Source organism: Vipera ursinii, assembly GCF_947247035.1.
Source record: "Vipera ursinii genome assembly, chromosome: W".
Classification (NCBI taxonomy): domain Eukaryota; kingdom Metazoa; phylum Chordata; class Lepidosauria; order Squamata; family Viperidae; genus Vipera; species Vipera ursinii.
This window is the reverse complement of record NC_139522.1, coordinates 3,725,949-3,742,525: the sequence shown is the minus strand read 5'-3', so window position 1 is coordinate 3,742,525 and position 16,577 is coordinate 3,725,949. Positions and strand designations below refer to the sequence as shown.

At 44.4% G+C, this 16,577-nt stretch overlaps 1 protein-coding gene across 1 annotated transcript in view; it reads right to left on the bottom strand.

The window, feature by feature from the left end:
• Window positions 1-16,577, bottom strand: part of THRA (thyroid hormone receptor alpha) — a 358,095-nt gene that overhangs the window by 223,334 nt on the left and 118,184 nt on the right. Inside the window, exon 2 of the mRNA XM_083375949.1 lies at window positions 13,735-13,993. Coding sequence (XP_083232075.1) covers window positions 13,735-13,787 — 53 coding nt within the window. The 5' untranslated portion in view covers window positions 13,788-13,993. The remainder of the gene's footprint in view (window positions 1-13,734; window positions 13,994-16,577) is intronic.

The following is a 16,577-nucleotide window of genomic DNA, read 5'->3' as shown; positions in this document are numbered from 1 at the left end:
AAGCTATCAAAGCTTGGTTCTCTCCAAAGTTTCAACCCAAAATATTCCCTTCTTTATACAGCCCTGTCCTGGCCACCACATCCCTCCTAGTTCTCCATTAGTTGAGGTACTGAGGTTACATTCTTTCCGACCACTTCCTACATATTTCCTTCTACCTTCCTTAAACATACTAAATCATACTCACATGTACATTAATAATATAAAATATTAAGACATATTAATATGGTTGTTTTGAGCTCTAGGATATTTTATGGCTCCTTAGAACAATAGGTTCTTTCCTGTTTTTCAGTTCAGCTAATTTTCCTTGGTTAGCCATTTCCTCTTGCAGCTGTTGTCATGGTTCTGACAGACAGAGATGAATAAAGCAGAACTCCGAGGCTTGCAAATTCCTCAAAGAACATGTTTATTAGTTACAAAGTATTGGCATAGTCAAGAGTGAAACCAAGTCTGAATACACAAGTAACAATGTTCAAAAACAAAGTTAAATGTCCCACCCATAAAACTATGCAAGCAACTATGGCCCCCAATATGATTATTTGGCAGACTTTTTATGCAACGCCCAGTCCCTAGTCTTGGGAGCAGCCAATGACCTTGGTTCCCATGGGGCAAAAGATTATTTTGACTAACGAAGCACCTGGGCAACCCCCCTCCCTCCGTTCTATGTGGCAACCTAGAATGAGAAGAAAAATGGCTGCAGCCATGCTCATTTGTACAGTTGACAGTCGGCCCCTCTCAAAAAGTCTCCAGTAGGGGAAACAAAAATCAGGTTAAGTATTTCCTCAAGGCTTGTGAGGATATTTATCATAAAACTTTTTTATTAACCTGTCCACTTTCACACTGGTACATTTCACCCATGTAGCTTCTGACAGGGGCTAGCCTTTCCACTGAACGAGGTACTGTAACTTTCCCTTGTACAACCTAGAATCAAGAATTTGTTTTATTTTATAATGTGTCTCCCCCTCTACCACTACTGGACCCGGCGGCTTCTTTGGAATAGGTCTTAAAGAGGATTCAGACACAGGTTTCAACAGACTACAGTGAAACACAGGGTGGACTTTTCCCAACAGTCATGGAAGTTTCAATTCCACTGTTACAGGGTTTATGATTTTTGTGATGGGAAAAGGACCAAGGAACTTTGGCCCCAATTTTCTGCTGGGTAACTTTAACCTTAAATATTTTGTTGACAGATAAACCAATTGCCCAACATAAAAAGGGTTTTGAGGGGAGCATCGTTTATCTGCTTGCTCCTTATAAACCTTGGTAGCCTTGGCCAATGCTTTCTTCACATTCACCCAACCCCCCTGGAAAGATGTCACCCATTGATCCAAAGTCTGAGAAGTAGGAGGCTCCTGGGGGTACTCAGGTATAGGCACAAAATCTCAACCCGTTACTATTTTAAATGGGGTGAGTCCAGTGCTACTGCACAATATTGTTTTAGGCTACCTCTGCAAAAGGCAGGAGATCAGCCCAATTAGTCTGCTGGTAATTAGCATAGCACCTGAGATATTGTTTCACCATTGCGTTAGCTTTTTCAGCTGCTCCATCTGTACTTGAATGAAAAGCCAACAAAAGCCCCTGAGTCAATCACAGTCCATATTACAGTGTTTCCCTTGCTCTTATGCAACTCCACTATAAAATCCATGGCTATTTCCTCCCAAGGCTGGGAAGGATCAGCAACTTGTTGCAGCAATCCTGGGGGTTTTCCAAGACATCTCTTCATGGCAGCACAGGTGGCACAGCTCTCAACATAACTCTCAATGTCTTTTTTCATCCCTGGCCACCAGAATTGCCTCCACACCAGATGCAATGTTTTCAAAAATCCAAAGTGACCCTCCTGCTTAGCATCATGACTCCACTGAAGTGCTTGGAGTCTAAGGCCATCTGAGAGGTATAATTTAGAGCCCTTCCAGGTGTAGTCCCCCCCCTTAGGGTTAAAAGAGATTTGTCATCTTTGAACCAGGTGTCAGAGGCCTGGAAAATTCTTCTGCCACCCGGATCGGCCGTGGTGGGGGGAGTGCAAAATGACTCTGCAGCCCTAGATTCTGGCGGCAGAAGCATTTTCCAGGCCTCTGGAACTTGCATCTAGGGCTGCAGATCGATTTCACGCCCCCCCCCCCACGGCCGATCCGGGTGGCAGAAGAATTTTCCAGGCCTCTGGAGCCCAGATCGGGCTGCTGGCACACCGCAAAATCACCCTGCAGCCATGGATGCGAGCTCCGGAGCTTGAAAAAGGCCTTGTCCAAGCGGCGGTAGTGGCAGCACAATCTGTGCAGTGGGTGGGTGGGGAAAATGGCAGCGGCACCATCATGATCCGTGTGGTAGTGGGGAAACAGCAGCGGCTGGTTTCGGTGTGGCACGGCTGCTGGCCTCCAGCCAGAGACAAACAGCTGCCTTGCACATTGCGCAAATGGCCAGTTTTGGCATGGCGCGGCTGCTGACCTCCAGCCGGAGGCAAACAGCTGCCTCGCGTGTCGCGGCAAATGGCGGGTTTCAGCTACAGCTTTGGTGGCTCTGTGAGCAGAGCTGCGAAGTTCTCTGACTGCTCTGCCTACAGAGCCACCAAAGCAGCAGGTGCTGGGGCCAGGCTGGGCCGGGCCCAAATTGGCCCCCCTGGAGCTGTCCCAAAAATTGCAAGAGACTGGCCCCCACTGCCACAGCCCTCTCCGCCACGTTGTAGGGCCAGGGAGTTTTTGTGTGTGAGAGAGAGAGAGAGAAAGAGAGATTGAGCCATCAGGGAAGCGAAAAGTGTGGGGAAAGGAAAGGGTTGCAGAGTAAGCAAACTTACAAAAAGAGGATCTCTCTCTCTCTCTCTCTCTCTCTCTCTCTCTCTCTCTCACACACACACACACACACACGCTGCATAGGGGAGGTGGTGTGCCTGCAGGCAAGAGGGCTTTGTGGTCTATTCTTGCCACCTCCCCTCCCTAAAATCATAGAACTCTTTGGATTGAATGGGAAGTTAAGAGGAATTGGCACGAGTTGAAATTAAAAGGTAGTTTTAAAGATAAAGTACAGGTAGTCCTCACTCCCCTTTAATATCATCTCTTCCCCATCCCCTTTAATATCAGTGCGGCTCCTCCAGTGGACCATGCCCCGGTGCTCGCCCCGGTCTCATCCCCCCTCCATCGGAGACCCTCGGATCCGCCCCAGTCCTGCCCAGCCCTGCACAAGTGCCCTTGACATGAGTGACATCGAGCTGGCTACGCTCACCCAGTAGGCCACACCCATCCCAGCCATGCCCACCCAGTGGGCCACGCCCATCTGGCACCCGACCATAAATAAGTGGGGTTTGGGTTGTAGTTTGGGCACTCGGTCTCTAAAAGGTTCGCCATCACTGTTCTAGGGTGATCCACCTCAATGTCTAGCATCAATGCCATGCTGTACCACTCACACAATAGGTTAGGAAAACCCTGAATGATGCAGGCTTGAAGTAAGTCGCGGTCTAGCCCCTGCTTGAAGTAGTTGATCAGTGACCGTTTTGGCCACTGCCCTAGGCGACCAGCAACTCTTCTGAATTCACGAACATATTCCTTGCTGTAGCGACCTCTTTGCTTCAGATGGTGGATCTCCTTCTCAGCCACCAGGGCCTGGGATTCATCTTCAAAATGACCCTGCAGTTGCTCCACGAATAGGTTAACATTGTGCAATTCAGGAGCCCCTTCATTGTGAAGGTTGGTCACCCAGTCAGCCGCTTTCCCCTCTAAATTTGCTGCCACAGCATTCACCATCATAGTACCATCTAGGCATAAGCATAGTGATCTAAATGAGCCCATACCTGATTTAGGAAGAAGGTTAGCTTCTCGGGCTCCTCATCAAAGGTGGGCTTGATGGGAAGCAGTTTGAACATCGGCGGAGCCACCTGCACCTGCTGCTGGACTACTTGTTGGTCCTGGGGATGTGGCTGAACCACTCTCTGGACTTCCCTTGGCTGGGCTCTTGGACTGGCAGCCTGAGGCCGTGGCAGTGGGCTTGGCTGGGATACAGGGCTCGACATCACAGCTGGCTGGGGAATGGGCAAAGTGGCACAGGCTCCAGCAGTCCGGCTTGGACTCCGGCGAGGGAGGGGGGAAGAGGTGGGTAGCTCTTAGCATTCCCCCCCCATGGGACCCACCTCCTGGGCAACAGGAATCGTATCCTTTACCTCCACCTTGACGAACTTCTCCTTCAGCTGTTCGAGTGAGGGGCTCTGGACTGTGGACTGGAACCTCCAACTCTCCAGAGTCATCTCATCCAATTGACCCCTTTCCTTTCTTGCAATCCACAGATGAAGAACCCTGGGATGGCAGCAGTAGGAGCTCCTCTCCAGCAGTTACAGGAGTGCTCCTGCACTGAAGGGCATCCTTGGCTTGATAGAGTTCCGCCAGGATTGTAGCTCCTTCCTGCGCTACCAGTTTTCCAGGTTGGATTAACCTGGCCTTCAGCTGAGCCCCTGCCAGTGATGCCTCCTCAGTGGCTGGAGCACCAGCTTGCGCTCTGACAGCCAGAGTTCCGTTGCAGCTAGCAGAGGTTTCACTCTTCTCCATTTCAAATCTTCGCCGAGTCTTTACCACTCTCCCAAAAGTAAGTGGGTAGGCAGTCGGGGCCCAGCAACCCAAGAAAATGAAGTTTTATGAGACTTGTTTTAATGTCATGGTTCCGACAGACAGAGACAAATAAAGCAGAACTCAGGGTTGCAAATTCCTCAAAGAACATGTTTATTAGTTACAAAGTATCGGCACAGTCAAGAGTGAAACCAAGTCTGAATACCCAAGTAACAATTTCCCAATACAAAGTTAAATGTTCCACCCATAAAACTATGCAAGCAACTATGTTCCCCAACATGATTATTTGGTGGGCTTTTTATGCAACGCCCAGTCCCTTGCCAATGACCTTGGTTCCCACGGGACAAGATTATTTTGACTAACAAAACACCTGGGCAACCCCCCTCCCTCCATTCTAAGTGTCAATCTAGAATGAGAAGAAAAATGGCTGCAGCCATGCTCATTTGTAGAGTTGACAGCTGGTTTTTTATAGGTGTTTTATTGATTTTCTATTATTACAAATCATAAATGCTTAGTAAACAAACATGATGTGCGGGTACATTTGTTACTCAATTTTGCATCTTAACTTTGGTATAAATCTATTCAATGTGACACAATCCAGTGGGTTTTTTTTAATCCCCTCTTCTTCCCCTGATGTTTTCATTTTCTCAACATTACAGAAATACAATACTATTTCCTAGTATATGATTGTATTCTGATAAGATTATTGTGAATGTGATCACTTTTATATTCTAATACTTGTATACCTAGACAACATACTGTCCAATACAGAAATGGAATTTTTGAGATAATAATAATAAAAAAGTAAAAAAAAACAAAAAACACAAAATTAGATATACACATCCTCTTAATATTTATCTAGTGTTATACAAATAATAATATCAATTTATAACCTCTTTTCTAACCACTGTATATTTAAATTGTATTTGCAAACAAAGTCTCCTTATTAAATCAATGTCCTGTTTTTCAAGCTCTTAATTTTAAGTTCCCATCAGTATTCAAAATATGTTTGTCAGTTATGAATTTCTCAAAGTTAATTTTTGTAGCTGAAGGTTTCATTTATACAAGCCATCCTAGTCTTTTTATAATTCCCATATCAAAAAAGAGTGCTATTCTAATTATAAATCATATCTTTCTTATTCTAAAAGTCTATTTATATCTATGTGTTATCTATTCTTTTGTCCATATTGAAGCAAATATTGGCTCATATAATACCCCATCAGATCTTCTGTTTTTTGAGTCTAACTCTAGCTTTCTTTCTTTGCCAATTAGCTTTCCAGGCCAAAGTAATTAAATCGCCAACAAATTCTTCCTTTGTTTTTGTAAATACTGCTTGGAATGGGAAAAACAATTTAAATAGTATATTTTTGAGGGGGAATTCTGCCCAGTTGTATTCATTAAACAACTCCCACTTTCCTTCTCCCTCAATTTCTCTTTTCATTTTTTGCCTCCCAATTTCTGACATTTCCCCTAACAGCTGTAAGATCTATTTTTTAAAATCGTCTTCCTTATCCTCAGGTATATGAAAAATGTGATCATAAAAGCCCAGACCAGCACAATACCACTGAAAAAGAGGTAAAAAGAGTCTCTAAAAGGTTCGCCATCACTGACCTAGGGTGTACAGTCTTTCACAGAACAAAGGAAGACCAGTAGATGGCAATGTCCCAGGAGGATAGACTCTTCCTACAAATAATGGAACGGGGAGTATTAAAAGAAGAGTCAAATCATTGGGTCACACCCCTTACATTTAGACCTCAAAGATGGTGCCTGCCTAACAACAAGAAACAGGTGTTCAAGTGCTTTGCCTCTCTCAGACACAATTTTCTGAGAAATGAAAGATCACTTCTTTGCCTTCATGGGAAAGTTACTTGAAAACAATCATGCTGAATACACCCCTGTGCTTAAAGACGATGAGGAATGTTGGTATCTGCCCATATTTGGGGTATACCACCCTAAAAAACCAGGTCAGATTAGAGTGGCTAGCCGTTATGTATATATGTTCACATGTATTAGGTTTATTCATTTCGTAATTGTTTGCAATTGTTTTTTTCTTTTAGTTTTACCTTATGTTGTAGCATTTAATAAAGGTTAGATGGCAAAATACTGTTTCCTTTGTTGAATGGCAAGAAAGGTTATCTGCCTAGATACAGGTGAAACTTGAAAAGCGTCATGACTTATGGACAACATTCCTCCAGGCCTTCCTGTCCTCTACCATCTTCTGGAGTCCATTTAAGCTCACACCTACTACTTCAGTGACTCCATCCAGCCACCTAATTTCTGTCGTCCCCTTCTTCTATTGCCCTCAATCTTTCCCAGCATTAGGCTCTTCTCCAGTGAGTCCTTCTTTCTCATTAGGTGGCCAAAGTATTTGAGTTTTAGCTTCAGGATCTGGCCTTCTAAAGAGCAGTCAGGGTTGATCTCCTCTAGGACTGACCGGTTTGATCGTCTTGCAGTCCAAGGGACTCGCAAGAGTCTTCTCCAGCACCACAGTTCAAAGGCCTCAATTCTTTGGTGCTCAGCCTTTTTTATGGTCCAACTTTCACTGCCATACATTGCAGCTGGGAAGACCATAGCCTTGACTATACGCACTTTTGTTAACAGGGTGATATCTCTGCTTTTTAGTGTGCTGTCTAGATTTGCCATGGCTTTCCTCCCAAGGAGCAAGCGTCTTTTAATTTCTTGGCTACAGTCCCCATCTGCAGTGATCTTGGAGCCCAGGAAAATAAAATCTGTCACTACCTCCATTTCTTCCCCATCTATTTGCCAGGAATTGAGAGGGCTGGATGCCATGATCTTGGTTTTCTTAATGTTAAGTTTCAACCCAAGTTTTGCACTCTCCTTCTTCAACCACAACAAGAGGCTCTTTAGTTCCTCTTCACTTTCTGCCATTAGAGTGGTATCATCTGCATATCTTAGATTGTTGATATTTCTTCCGGCAATCTTAATTCCAACTTTTGATTCATCTAGCCCTGCCTTTCTCATGCTGTGCTCTGCATATAAGTTAAATAGGCAGGGCGACAGTATACAGCCTTGCCGGACTCCTTTCACAATTTTGAACCAATCAGTGGTTCCGTGTCCAGTTCTCACTGTTGCTTCTTGGCCCACATATAGGTTTCTCAAGAGACAAACAAGATGGTCTGGTACGCCCATCGCTTTAAGAACTTGCCACAGTTTGTTATGATCCACACAATCAAAGGCTTTAGCATAGTCAATGAAGCAGAAGTAGATGTTTTTCTGGAACTCTCTAGCTTTCTCCATGATCCAGCGTATGTTGGCAATTTGATCTCTAGTTCCTCTGCCTCTTCGAAATCCTGCCTGTACTTCTGGTAGTTCTTGATCCACATACTGCTGGAGTCTAGCTTGTAGGATTTTAAGCATAACTTTACTAGCATGAGAAATGAGTGCAATGGTGCGATAGTTTGAACATTCTGTGGCACTGCCTTTCTTTGGAATTGGAATGTAAACTGACCTTTTCCAATCCTGTGGCCACTGTTGAGTTTTCCAAATTTGCTGGCAAATTGAGTGTAGCACTTTTACTGCATCGTCTTTTAAGATTTTGAAATGCTCAGCTGGTATACTGTCACCTCCACTAGCTTTGTTGTTGCTCAGCTTTTCTAAGGCCCACTTCACTTCACATTCTAGGATGTCTGGCTCAAGGTCAGTGACCACTTCATTGTGATTATCAGGGACGTTAAGCTCATTCTTGTATAGTTCTTCTGTGTAATTTTGCCACCTCTTCTTAATCTCTTCTGCCTCTGTTAGGTCCCTGCCATTTTGGTCCTTTATCATGCCCATTTTTGCATTATCCAGGTGCATGAAATCTGCTAAACTTAATCATCCATGTTGGCAACAGTATAGTTAGTTGACCCACAGGGAGAGGATGAACCCACTACCTATGGGTCACTTTGGGTTTCTGTATACACAAACGTTTCCCTTTGGTCCCTTATGGCTCCCATTCATTTTTTCTCTGTGTGAAAAGAGCAAGGCACAGCTGCTGGCTGCTTGTCACTGCTAGAAGATTCCCCTACTTTATCAAGTAGCTATCCCATCCCACAAATTAGTTTCACACAGGCTTGTTTTCAAGTGGGTTTAGTGCTCCTTTGAAAAAAATGTTAAACTAATTCTTAAAACAAGTGTCTCCAATAGCTGATCTATGGAGTCTGGGATGGGGCAGGTGTTTAGCAGTGCTATGATCATTTGCTGCCAGCTGGTGATGTTCAGAAAAGAGAAGATTGCCAAAAACAGAAGGTTTAGCCAAAGGATTTGTTTAACATGCCTGTACAATGAAATCAGGCTGTCACTACAACTGAGGATACAGAGGCAGGATAGGAGTCAGCAAGTTTTTTTTTTTTTTTTTTTTATTGAAAAGTTTTATAAAATACAATTTTCCTTTAAAAAAACCCCCCTTCCCCCTCCCTCCTCCCCTCCCTACCTCCCCCCTATCTCCCCCCCTCCCCCTCCCCCTCCTCCCTCCCCTACCTCCCCCCCTCCACTTCCCCTCCTCCCCCCTCCCCCCCCCCCCCCCGACTTCCCAGAGCAAAATACAAGGTATATATCTAAAAGGCAATCATAAGCAATCATATACTAACAATTATAAACTCTAAAATCCATCACTCTCTAGCTTGTATATAGTAAACCAATCCTTAATAATACTAAATATATATAAAAAACTAAAATAAAAGAAAACTAGCATCATTCCCATCTATGTTCTTCCACAATTCACTATTACCTTAACATATTCTCATTTGCACATTAATAAATAGTTCTTACACAAATTAACCCACATTAACCCACAAAACTTTCTTCCTCTTCCTCTGTAGTAAGTTATCCATTAATTCCAAATTAAAAAAAAAAATCTATTACCATACATAGCATCCCAAAACTTTTTTTTTTTTTTTTTTAAAAAAAAACACAACTACCACTTAACTATAAATATTTTGTGGAAGTTCCATAGATTTCTACTGGTCTTATTTTTTTTTTCCTTTTTTGAGCGTTTTAAGGCAGCACGCGTCACCCTCTGTTCTCTAAGATCATCCAAAAGAGTTGCAGCTTGAACTCCTCCTGTACCCTTCTCGTCTATCTGTGCATCTTCATCCTCTTGATGTTCTCCTTCTCCAGATCCCTCTGCAGCTTCCAGAAGTGTTGATGGGGTTACTTTCAAGACATTATTATAAAAATCATGCGCTTGCTTCACATTACTCAAACAGTACCTTTTGCCATCATACATGAAGCTCAACCCAGCTGGGATCTCCCATCTGAACCTTATATCTCTTTGCTTGAGCTCTTGCACAAGAAATATAAAATCCTTCCTTCTCTTTAAAATCTTTGGAGGAATTTCTTTTAGAACCAAAACTTGTTGACCAGCAATCACAACTTTGGTATCGTAGGCAGCTTGTATAACTTCATCTCTAATTTCCCTTTTTACAAAATAAACCACCACATCTCTAGGCAACTTTCTCTGTTTAGCAATCCACGAATTCACACGGAACACTTTGTCCATACCTTGTTTTAATTCAGATGCTGGATGGTTCAATACTCCCTCAAAAGCCTCAGAAACCAGCTGCTTTAAATCTTCCTTAATATTCTCTTTTAGGCCTCTAATTCTCACAGCAAACTGCATCTGGTAAAATTGAGCCAAGCTCTGTTCACTGTCGATTTTGTCTTTTAAATCTTCAATTTCCAATACTTTTGCTTCTAATAAAGCATTCTTTTGAATCAAATCTTGCACTTGATCATCCAGCACCTCCACACATTTAGCAACTTTTTGCACTGAGGACAAAATGTCTACCTTCATTTCTCTAAGTTTCTGTTCCATCCTTTCTTCCATTCTCTGCTCCAATTTCTCCAATTTCTCCTCCATCTGTAGAAATTTAACACCCATTGACTCCAAAATTAACTGGGTATGTTTTTCAAGATCCTTCGATGTCAATACATCAGGAGAATGCAACGCCTGCAGCAATGATTGTTGTTGCACCGGAGAATTTCCAGCACTCCGAAAAGTTCTAGGGGGAGGTTTAGCCGCCATCTTTTACTTACAATTGTGACGCACTTTCACTTTAAGTTTTAAGCAAAGTCCATCAAGCTTGAGAGTAAAATAAAATCTTCTTCATCTCTTCATCTTTCCCTCTTGTACTGCTCTGCCTGCTCTTTCCCTTTCATAGTCTCTCCTTCAAGCAGGGATGGTCGCAGACGCCTGGCTCTGCTCCATGAAATCCGGAGCAGAGACGCTAGCCAGCTGGGAGCAGCCCAGGCTACGGGGGAGTTCAATCCTTCAGCCGCCCAAGCTCCAAGCTCAGGCGGCCCCGGAGAACTCAACCCCCACCTGGGGGCTCACCCCCTCCTCTTCTCCCGAGGAGGGGGCTTCAGATTCGCCCGAACAGCTGATCGGCGCTGTTTCGGGCGAAAAAACACCAGCTGAGCCGCGGGCAGCCCGGGAAGGCTCCCTCCGTCGCCGCGGAGCCACCGGAAGTCCCAGCAAGTCTAGATTTGCCATGGCTTTCCTCCCAAGGAGCAAGCGTCTTTTAATTTCTTGGCTACAGTCCCCATCTGCAGTGATCTTGGAGCCCAGGAAAATAAAATCTGTCACTACCTCCATTTCTTCCCCATCTATTTGCCAGGAATTGAGAGGGCTGGATGCCATGATCTTGGTTTTCTTAATGTTAAGTTTCAACCCAAGTTTTGCACTCTCCTTCTTCAACCACAACAAGAGGCTCTTTAGTTCCTCTTCACTTTCTGCCATTAGAGTGGTATCATCTGCATATCTTAGATTGTTGATATTTCTTCCGGCAATCTTAATTCCAACTTTTGATTCATCTAGCCCTGCCTTTCTCATGCTGTGCTCTGCATATAAGTTAAATAGGCAGGGCGACAGTATACAGCCTTGCCGGACTCCTTTCACAATTTTGAACCAATCAGTGGTTCCGTGTCCAGTTCTCACTGTTGCTTCTTGGCCCACATATAGGTTTCTCAAGAGACAAACAAGATGGTCTGGTACGCCCATCGCTTTAAGAACTTGCCACAGTTTGTTATGATCCACACAATCAAAGGCTTTAGCATAGTCAATGAAGCAGAAGTAGATGTTTTTCTGGAACTCTCTAGCTTTCTCCATGATCCAGCGTATGTTGGCAATTTGATCTCTAGTTCCTCTGCCTCTTCGAAATCCTGCCTGTACTTCTGGTAGTTCTTGATCCACATACTGCTGGAGTCTAGCTTGTAGGATTTTAAGCATAACTTTACTAGCATGAGAAATGAGTGCAATGGTGCGATAGTTTGAACATTCTGTGGCACTGCCTTTCTTTGGAATTGGAATGTAAACTGACCTTTTCCAATCCTGTGGCCACTGTTGAGTTTTCCAAATTTGCTGGCAAATTGAGTGTAGCACTTTTACTGCATCGTCTTTTAAGATTTTGAAATGCTCAGCTGGTATACTGTCACCTCCACTAGCTTTGTTGTTGCTCAGCTTTTCTAAGGCCCACTTCACTTCACATTCTAGGATGTCTGGCTCAAGGTCAGTGACCACTTCATTGTGATTATCAGGGACGTTAAGCTCATTCTTGTATAGTTCTTCTGTGTAATTTTGCCACCTCTTCTTAATCTCTTCTGCCTCTGTTAGGTCCCTGCCATTTTGGTCCTTTATCATGCCCATTTTTGCATTATCCAGGTGCATGAAATCTGCTAAACTTAATCATCCATGTTGGCAACAGTATAGTTAGTTGACCCACAGGGAGAGGATGAACCCACTACCTATGGGTCACTTTGGGTTTCTGTATACACAAACGTTTCCCTTTGGTCCCTTATGGCTCCCATTCATTTTTTCTCTGTGTGAAAAGAGCAAGGCACAGCTGCTGGCTGCTTGTCACTGCTAGAAGATTCCCCTACTTTATCAAGTAGCTATCCCATCCCACAAATTAGTTTCACACAGGCTTGTTTTCAAGTGGGTTTAGTGCTCCTTTGAAAAAAATGTTAAACTAATTCTTAAAACAAGTGTCTCCAATAGCTGATCTATGGAGTCTGGGATGGGGCAGGTGTTTAGCAGTGCTATGATCATTTGCTGCCAGCTGGTGATGTTCAGAAAAGAGAAGATTGCCAAAAACAGAAGGTTTAGCCAAAGGATTTGTTTAACATGCCTGTACAATGAAATCAGGCTGTCACTACAACTGAGGATACAGAGGCAGGATAGGAGTCAGCAAGTTTTATGTTCGTTTAGTTTTATGCTGGTTCAGGGATGAGTGGGTAGCATTTTAACTAAGCAATAGCAATAGCACTTAGACTTATATACTGCTTCATAGTGCTTTACAGCCCTCTCTAAGCGGTTTACTGAGTCAGCATATTGCCCCCAACAATCTGGGTCCTTATTTTACTGACCTCAGAAGGATGGAAGGCTGAGTCAACCTAGAGCTGGTCAGAATCAAACTCCTGGAGTGAGCAGTGAGTTAGCCTGCAGTACTGCATCCTAACCACTGCGCCATCACGGCTCTAAGACATGAAGAAAGGCAGTCAAAAAAGAGAATTGTAGGTGGAAAGTTGTTTTTTCAGACCTATTCTTTTTTAAAAAGCAATGAAAAGTATACTGAATGCTATATACAATACTAAATTGCATGTTTCATAATGTGAATGCAGAAAAAAGGACAGCTGGCATCAAATGGAAAGCACTCTAAAATCATACAGGCCCAGCTATATACACTCCATTGCTCCCCCTAAAAGTTAATGCAGTATTGCTGGACCATCAGAAATGAGTCAAATTGTGATAAACGAGAATCGAGGATACTCAAAGATACTTTGAATGAACCCCAAAATTTGTAGAAATATAACTTTTAAATGAAAAATAAATCTCAGTGGAGATAGAACTCACCCCTGACAACAATCTGATGAAAACTCAGCACATTTACTGACTTTTAGTAGGTAAAGACACTTATTTCTAGATAATACTTCTGGGGGCCCTAGAATGAGGAAAGCTGTTTATCATGTCCTGGAAGGCATGGCTAGCTAACTTGAAACATGGACAAGACCATGCACTATTTGGCATACAGCTATTTATTACTGTGTTCCATCAATAAGAACAGAGCTCTTTATCACATGCATTTCCAGAACAAATTCAGAACTAAACAGAGGTTTTGAAACTACCATAGAAGGAAATCTCCAACATTCTAATTCTCTAATGCTCTGCAGATTGCCATCAATTTGATGGCCTTACCGGGTGTCCTCTGGCTCCAAGACGCACTCCAGTATGCTGGGCTTCTGTTCCATTCACCGCAATTCCATCCAGAACCAATAGAGACCAAGGTGGGCTCCGCCCCCAGAGGCAACACTCCACAGTCACCACGACAGATGTGGTTTTGGGATATGAGAGAGGAAGGACTGTTACGCTGTTGCTAAGAGACAAGCCCCATTGTTGTCTCCTTCATTGTTGGCAAATTGCAAGCATTCTGGGTCAAAGGCTTGAGGATGAGACCCTATAAAGATAAAAAGCAAGAACAGATTTCTTACTCATATTGTTATGCTGACTCCTTCCCAATCCCCTGACTTTGGAACAAAAATTAAAGAAAATTCTAATTCAGTGACCACAATAATTCATATAATATGCCAGTTATGAATTTAATAATGTTTGAATCTTTCCTCCTAAACTCTTAATTTTTGCAAATCAAAGCCACAAAAAAGCAGGATGAATTATATGAATGAAATACAGTTTTGCTCATGCCTGCCTCAGAATAACTGAATAATATACTTTATATTTCAAATGCAAAACAATTAAGAAGAAGAAAAAAATATTTTTGAGCACTTGACACATTGGCTGAATTCTACATGCATTTAACCAAGGCAGAACCATTCTTTGACAACAGCAATTTTCCTCCTCCTTCTCATGTTGGTGCCTTCCCCTTGTCGCCAGCCCATGACTCAGACATCTGTAGCTGTACTGGTGTTAAAGCATCATTTTCTCCCTTAGTACACTATTCATTGACACCCTCAAAGTGTATGAAATTCAGTAATTTTTGCCAGTCTTGATGCTGGAAACAAAGTCATGTAACCAAGTGGGAGTGATCAGAGAAGTGAATTGAATTGAATTTATTAAATTTATATGCCGCCCTTCTCCCTAAGGACTCAGGGCGGCTCACAACAATAAAAAGTTAAAAACCTAAAATACAAAATTTTTAAAAAGAATTAAACAATAAATGTAATAAATACATAACAATTAACCCAATAAAACCAAATTTAAAACTATAGTCAGTCCAGGCCCGATTGTTGGAACATCCATGTATTCAGGTCAAGGCGGAAGGACCGAAGGTCAGGGGCCATCCACAGCTCCGGAGGCAACTCATTCCAGAGGGTCAGCGCACCCACAGAGAAGGCTCTCCCCCTGGGGGTGGCCAGCCGGCATTGCTTAGCCGACAGAACCCTGAGGAGGCCGACTCTGTGGGAGCGAACCGGGCGATGGGAGGTTGACAATGGCAGCAGGTGGTCTCGCAAGTACCCCAGGCCTAAGCCATGTAGGGCTTTAAAGGTAATTACCAGCACCTTGAATCGCACCTGGAGGGCAACCGGAGGCCAATGCAGCTCACGCAGGAGTGGTGTAACATGGGAGTATCTCGATACTCACATAAGCACCCGCGCGGCAGCATTTTGCACCAGCTGAAGCCTCCGGGTGCACTTCAAGGGCAGCCCCATGTATAGAGCATTGCAGTAATCCAGGCGAGAAGTGACAAGGGCATGGGTGACCGTGCATAGGGCATCTCGGTCCGAAAAGGAGCGCAACTGGTGCACTAGGCGAACCTGTGCGAAGGCCCCCCTGGTCACAGCAGTTAGATGATCCTCCAAATTAAGCCGTGAATCCAGGAGGACACCCAAGTTGTGGGCCCTTTCTAAGGGGGGCAATACCTCCCCCCCATCAAAAGAGATGGAACATGTTGGACAATACGAGATGCTAATATCCACAGCCACTCCGTCTTGGAGGGGTTAAGCCTGAGCCTGTTCCTTCCCATCCAGACCCGCACCGCCTTCAGGCACCAGGACATCACGTCAAGGGCATCACTGGGTTGGCTCGGGGTGGAGATGAACAACTGGGTATCATCTGCATATTGGTGATACCTCACCCCAAAGCCACGGATGATCTCACCCAGCGGCTTCATATAGATGTTAAACAGGAGGGGGGAGAGAACCGACCCCTGAGGCACCCCACAAGCAAGGGGCCTCGGAGTAGATCTCTGCCCCCCTGCCAATACAAACTGCGAGCGGCCCAAGAGGTAGGAGGAGAACCACCGTAGAACAGTGCCTCCCACTCCTAACCCCTCTAGCCGTCACAGCAGGATACCATGGTCGATGGTATCAAAAGCTGCTGAGAGGTCAAGTAGGATCAGGATAGAGGAACAACCCCTGTCCCAGGCCCACCAGAGATCATCTACCAGTGCGACCAATGCTGTTTCCGTGCTGTAACCGGGCCTGAAACTGGACTGGTACGGGTCCAGATAGTCCGCTTCATCCAGGAATTGCAGGAACTGACGTGCCACAACACTCTCAACAACCTTCGCTACAAAGCTAAGGTTGGAGACAGAACGATAGTTATTCAAGGAGGCCGGGTCCAGGGCAGGCTTCTTGAGAAGGGGCCTAACCACCGCATCTTTTAAGGCAGAGGGGAAGACACCCTCCATCAATGAAGTGTTGACAACTGCCTGGAGCCAGCCCCCAGTCACCTCCCCGGCAGCTGAAACTAGCCAGGAGGGACATGGGTCCAATAGACAAGTTGTAGCACTCAGTCTACGCATAGTCCTGTTCACATCATCCAAAGACACAGGGTCAAACTCACCCCAAATGGTATAACCAAGACCTGTCCTCTCCACTCCACCGGATTCCACCCAGTCGGAGTCCAAACCAGTCTGGATCTCAGCAATTTTGTCCTGCAGATACTGTACAAATTCCTCAGCCCTACCCTGCAAGGGGTCATTCCTCGGTCGCTGATTAAGCAGTGAGCGGGTCACTCTAAACAGGGCGGCTGGGCGGTTATCTGCGGACGCAATGAGAGCGGAAAAGTAAACACGCTTTGCC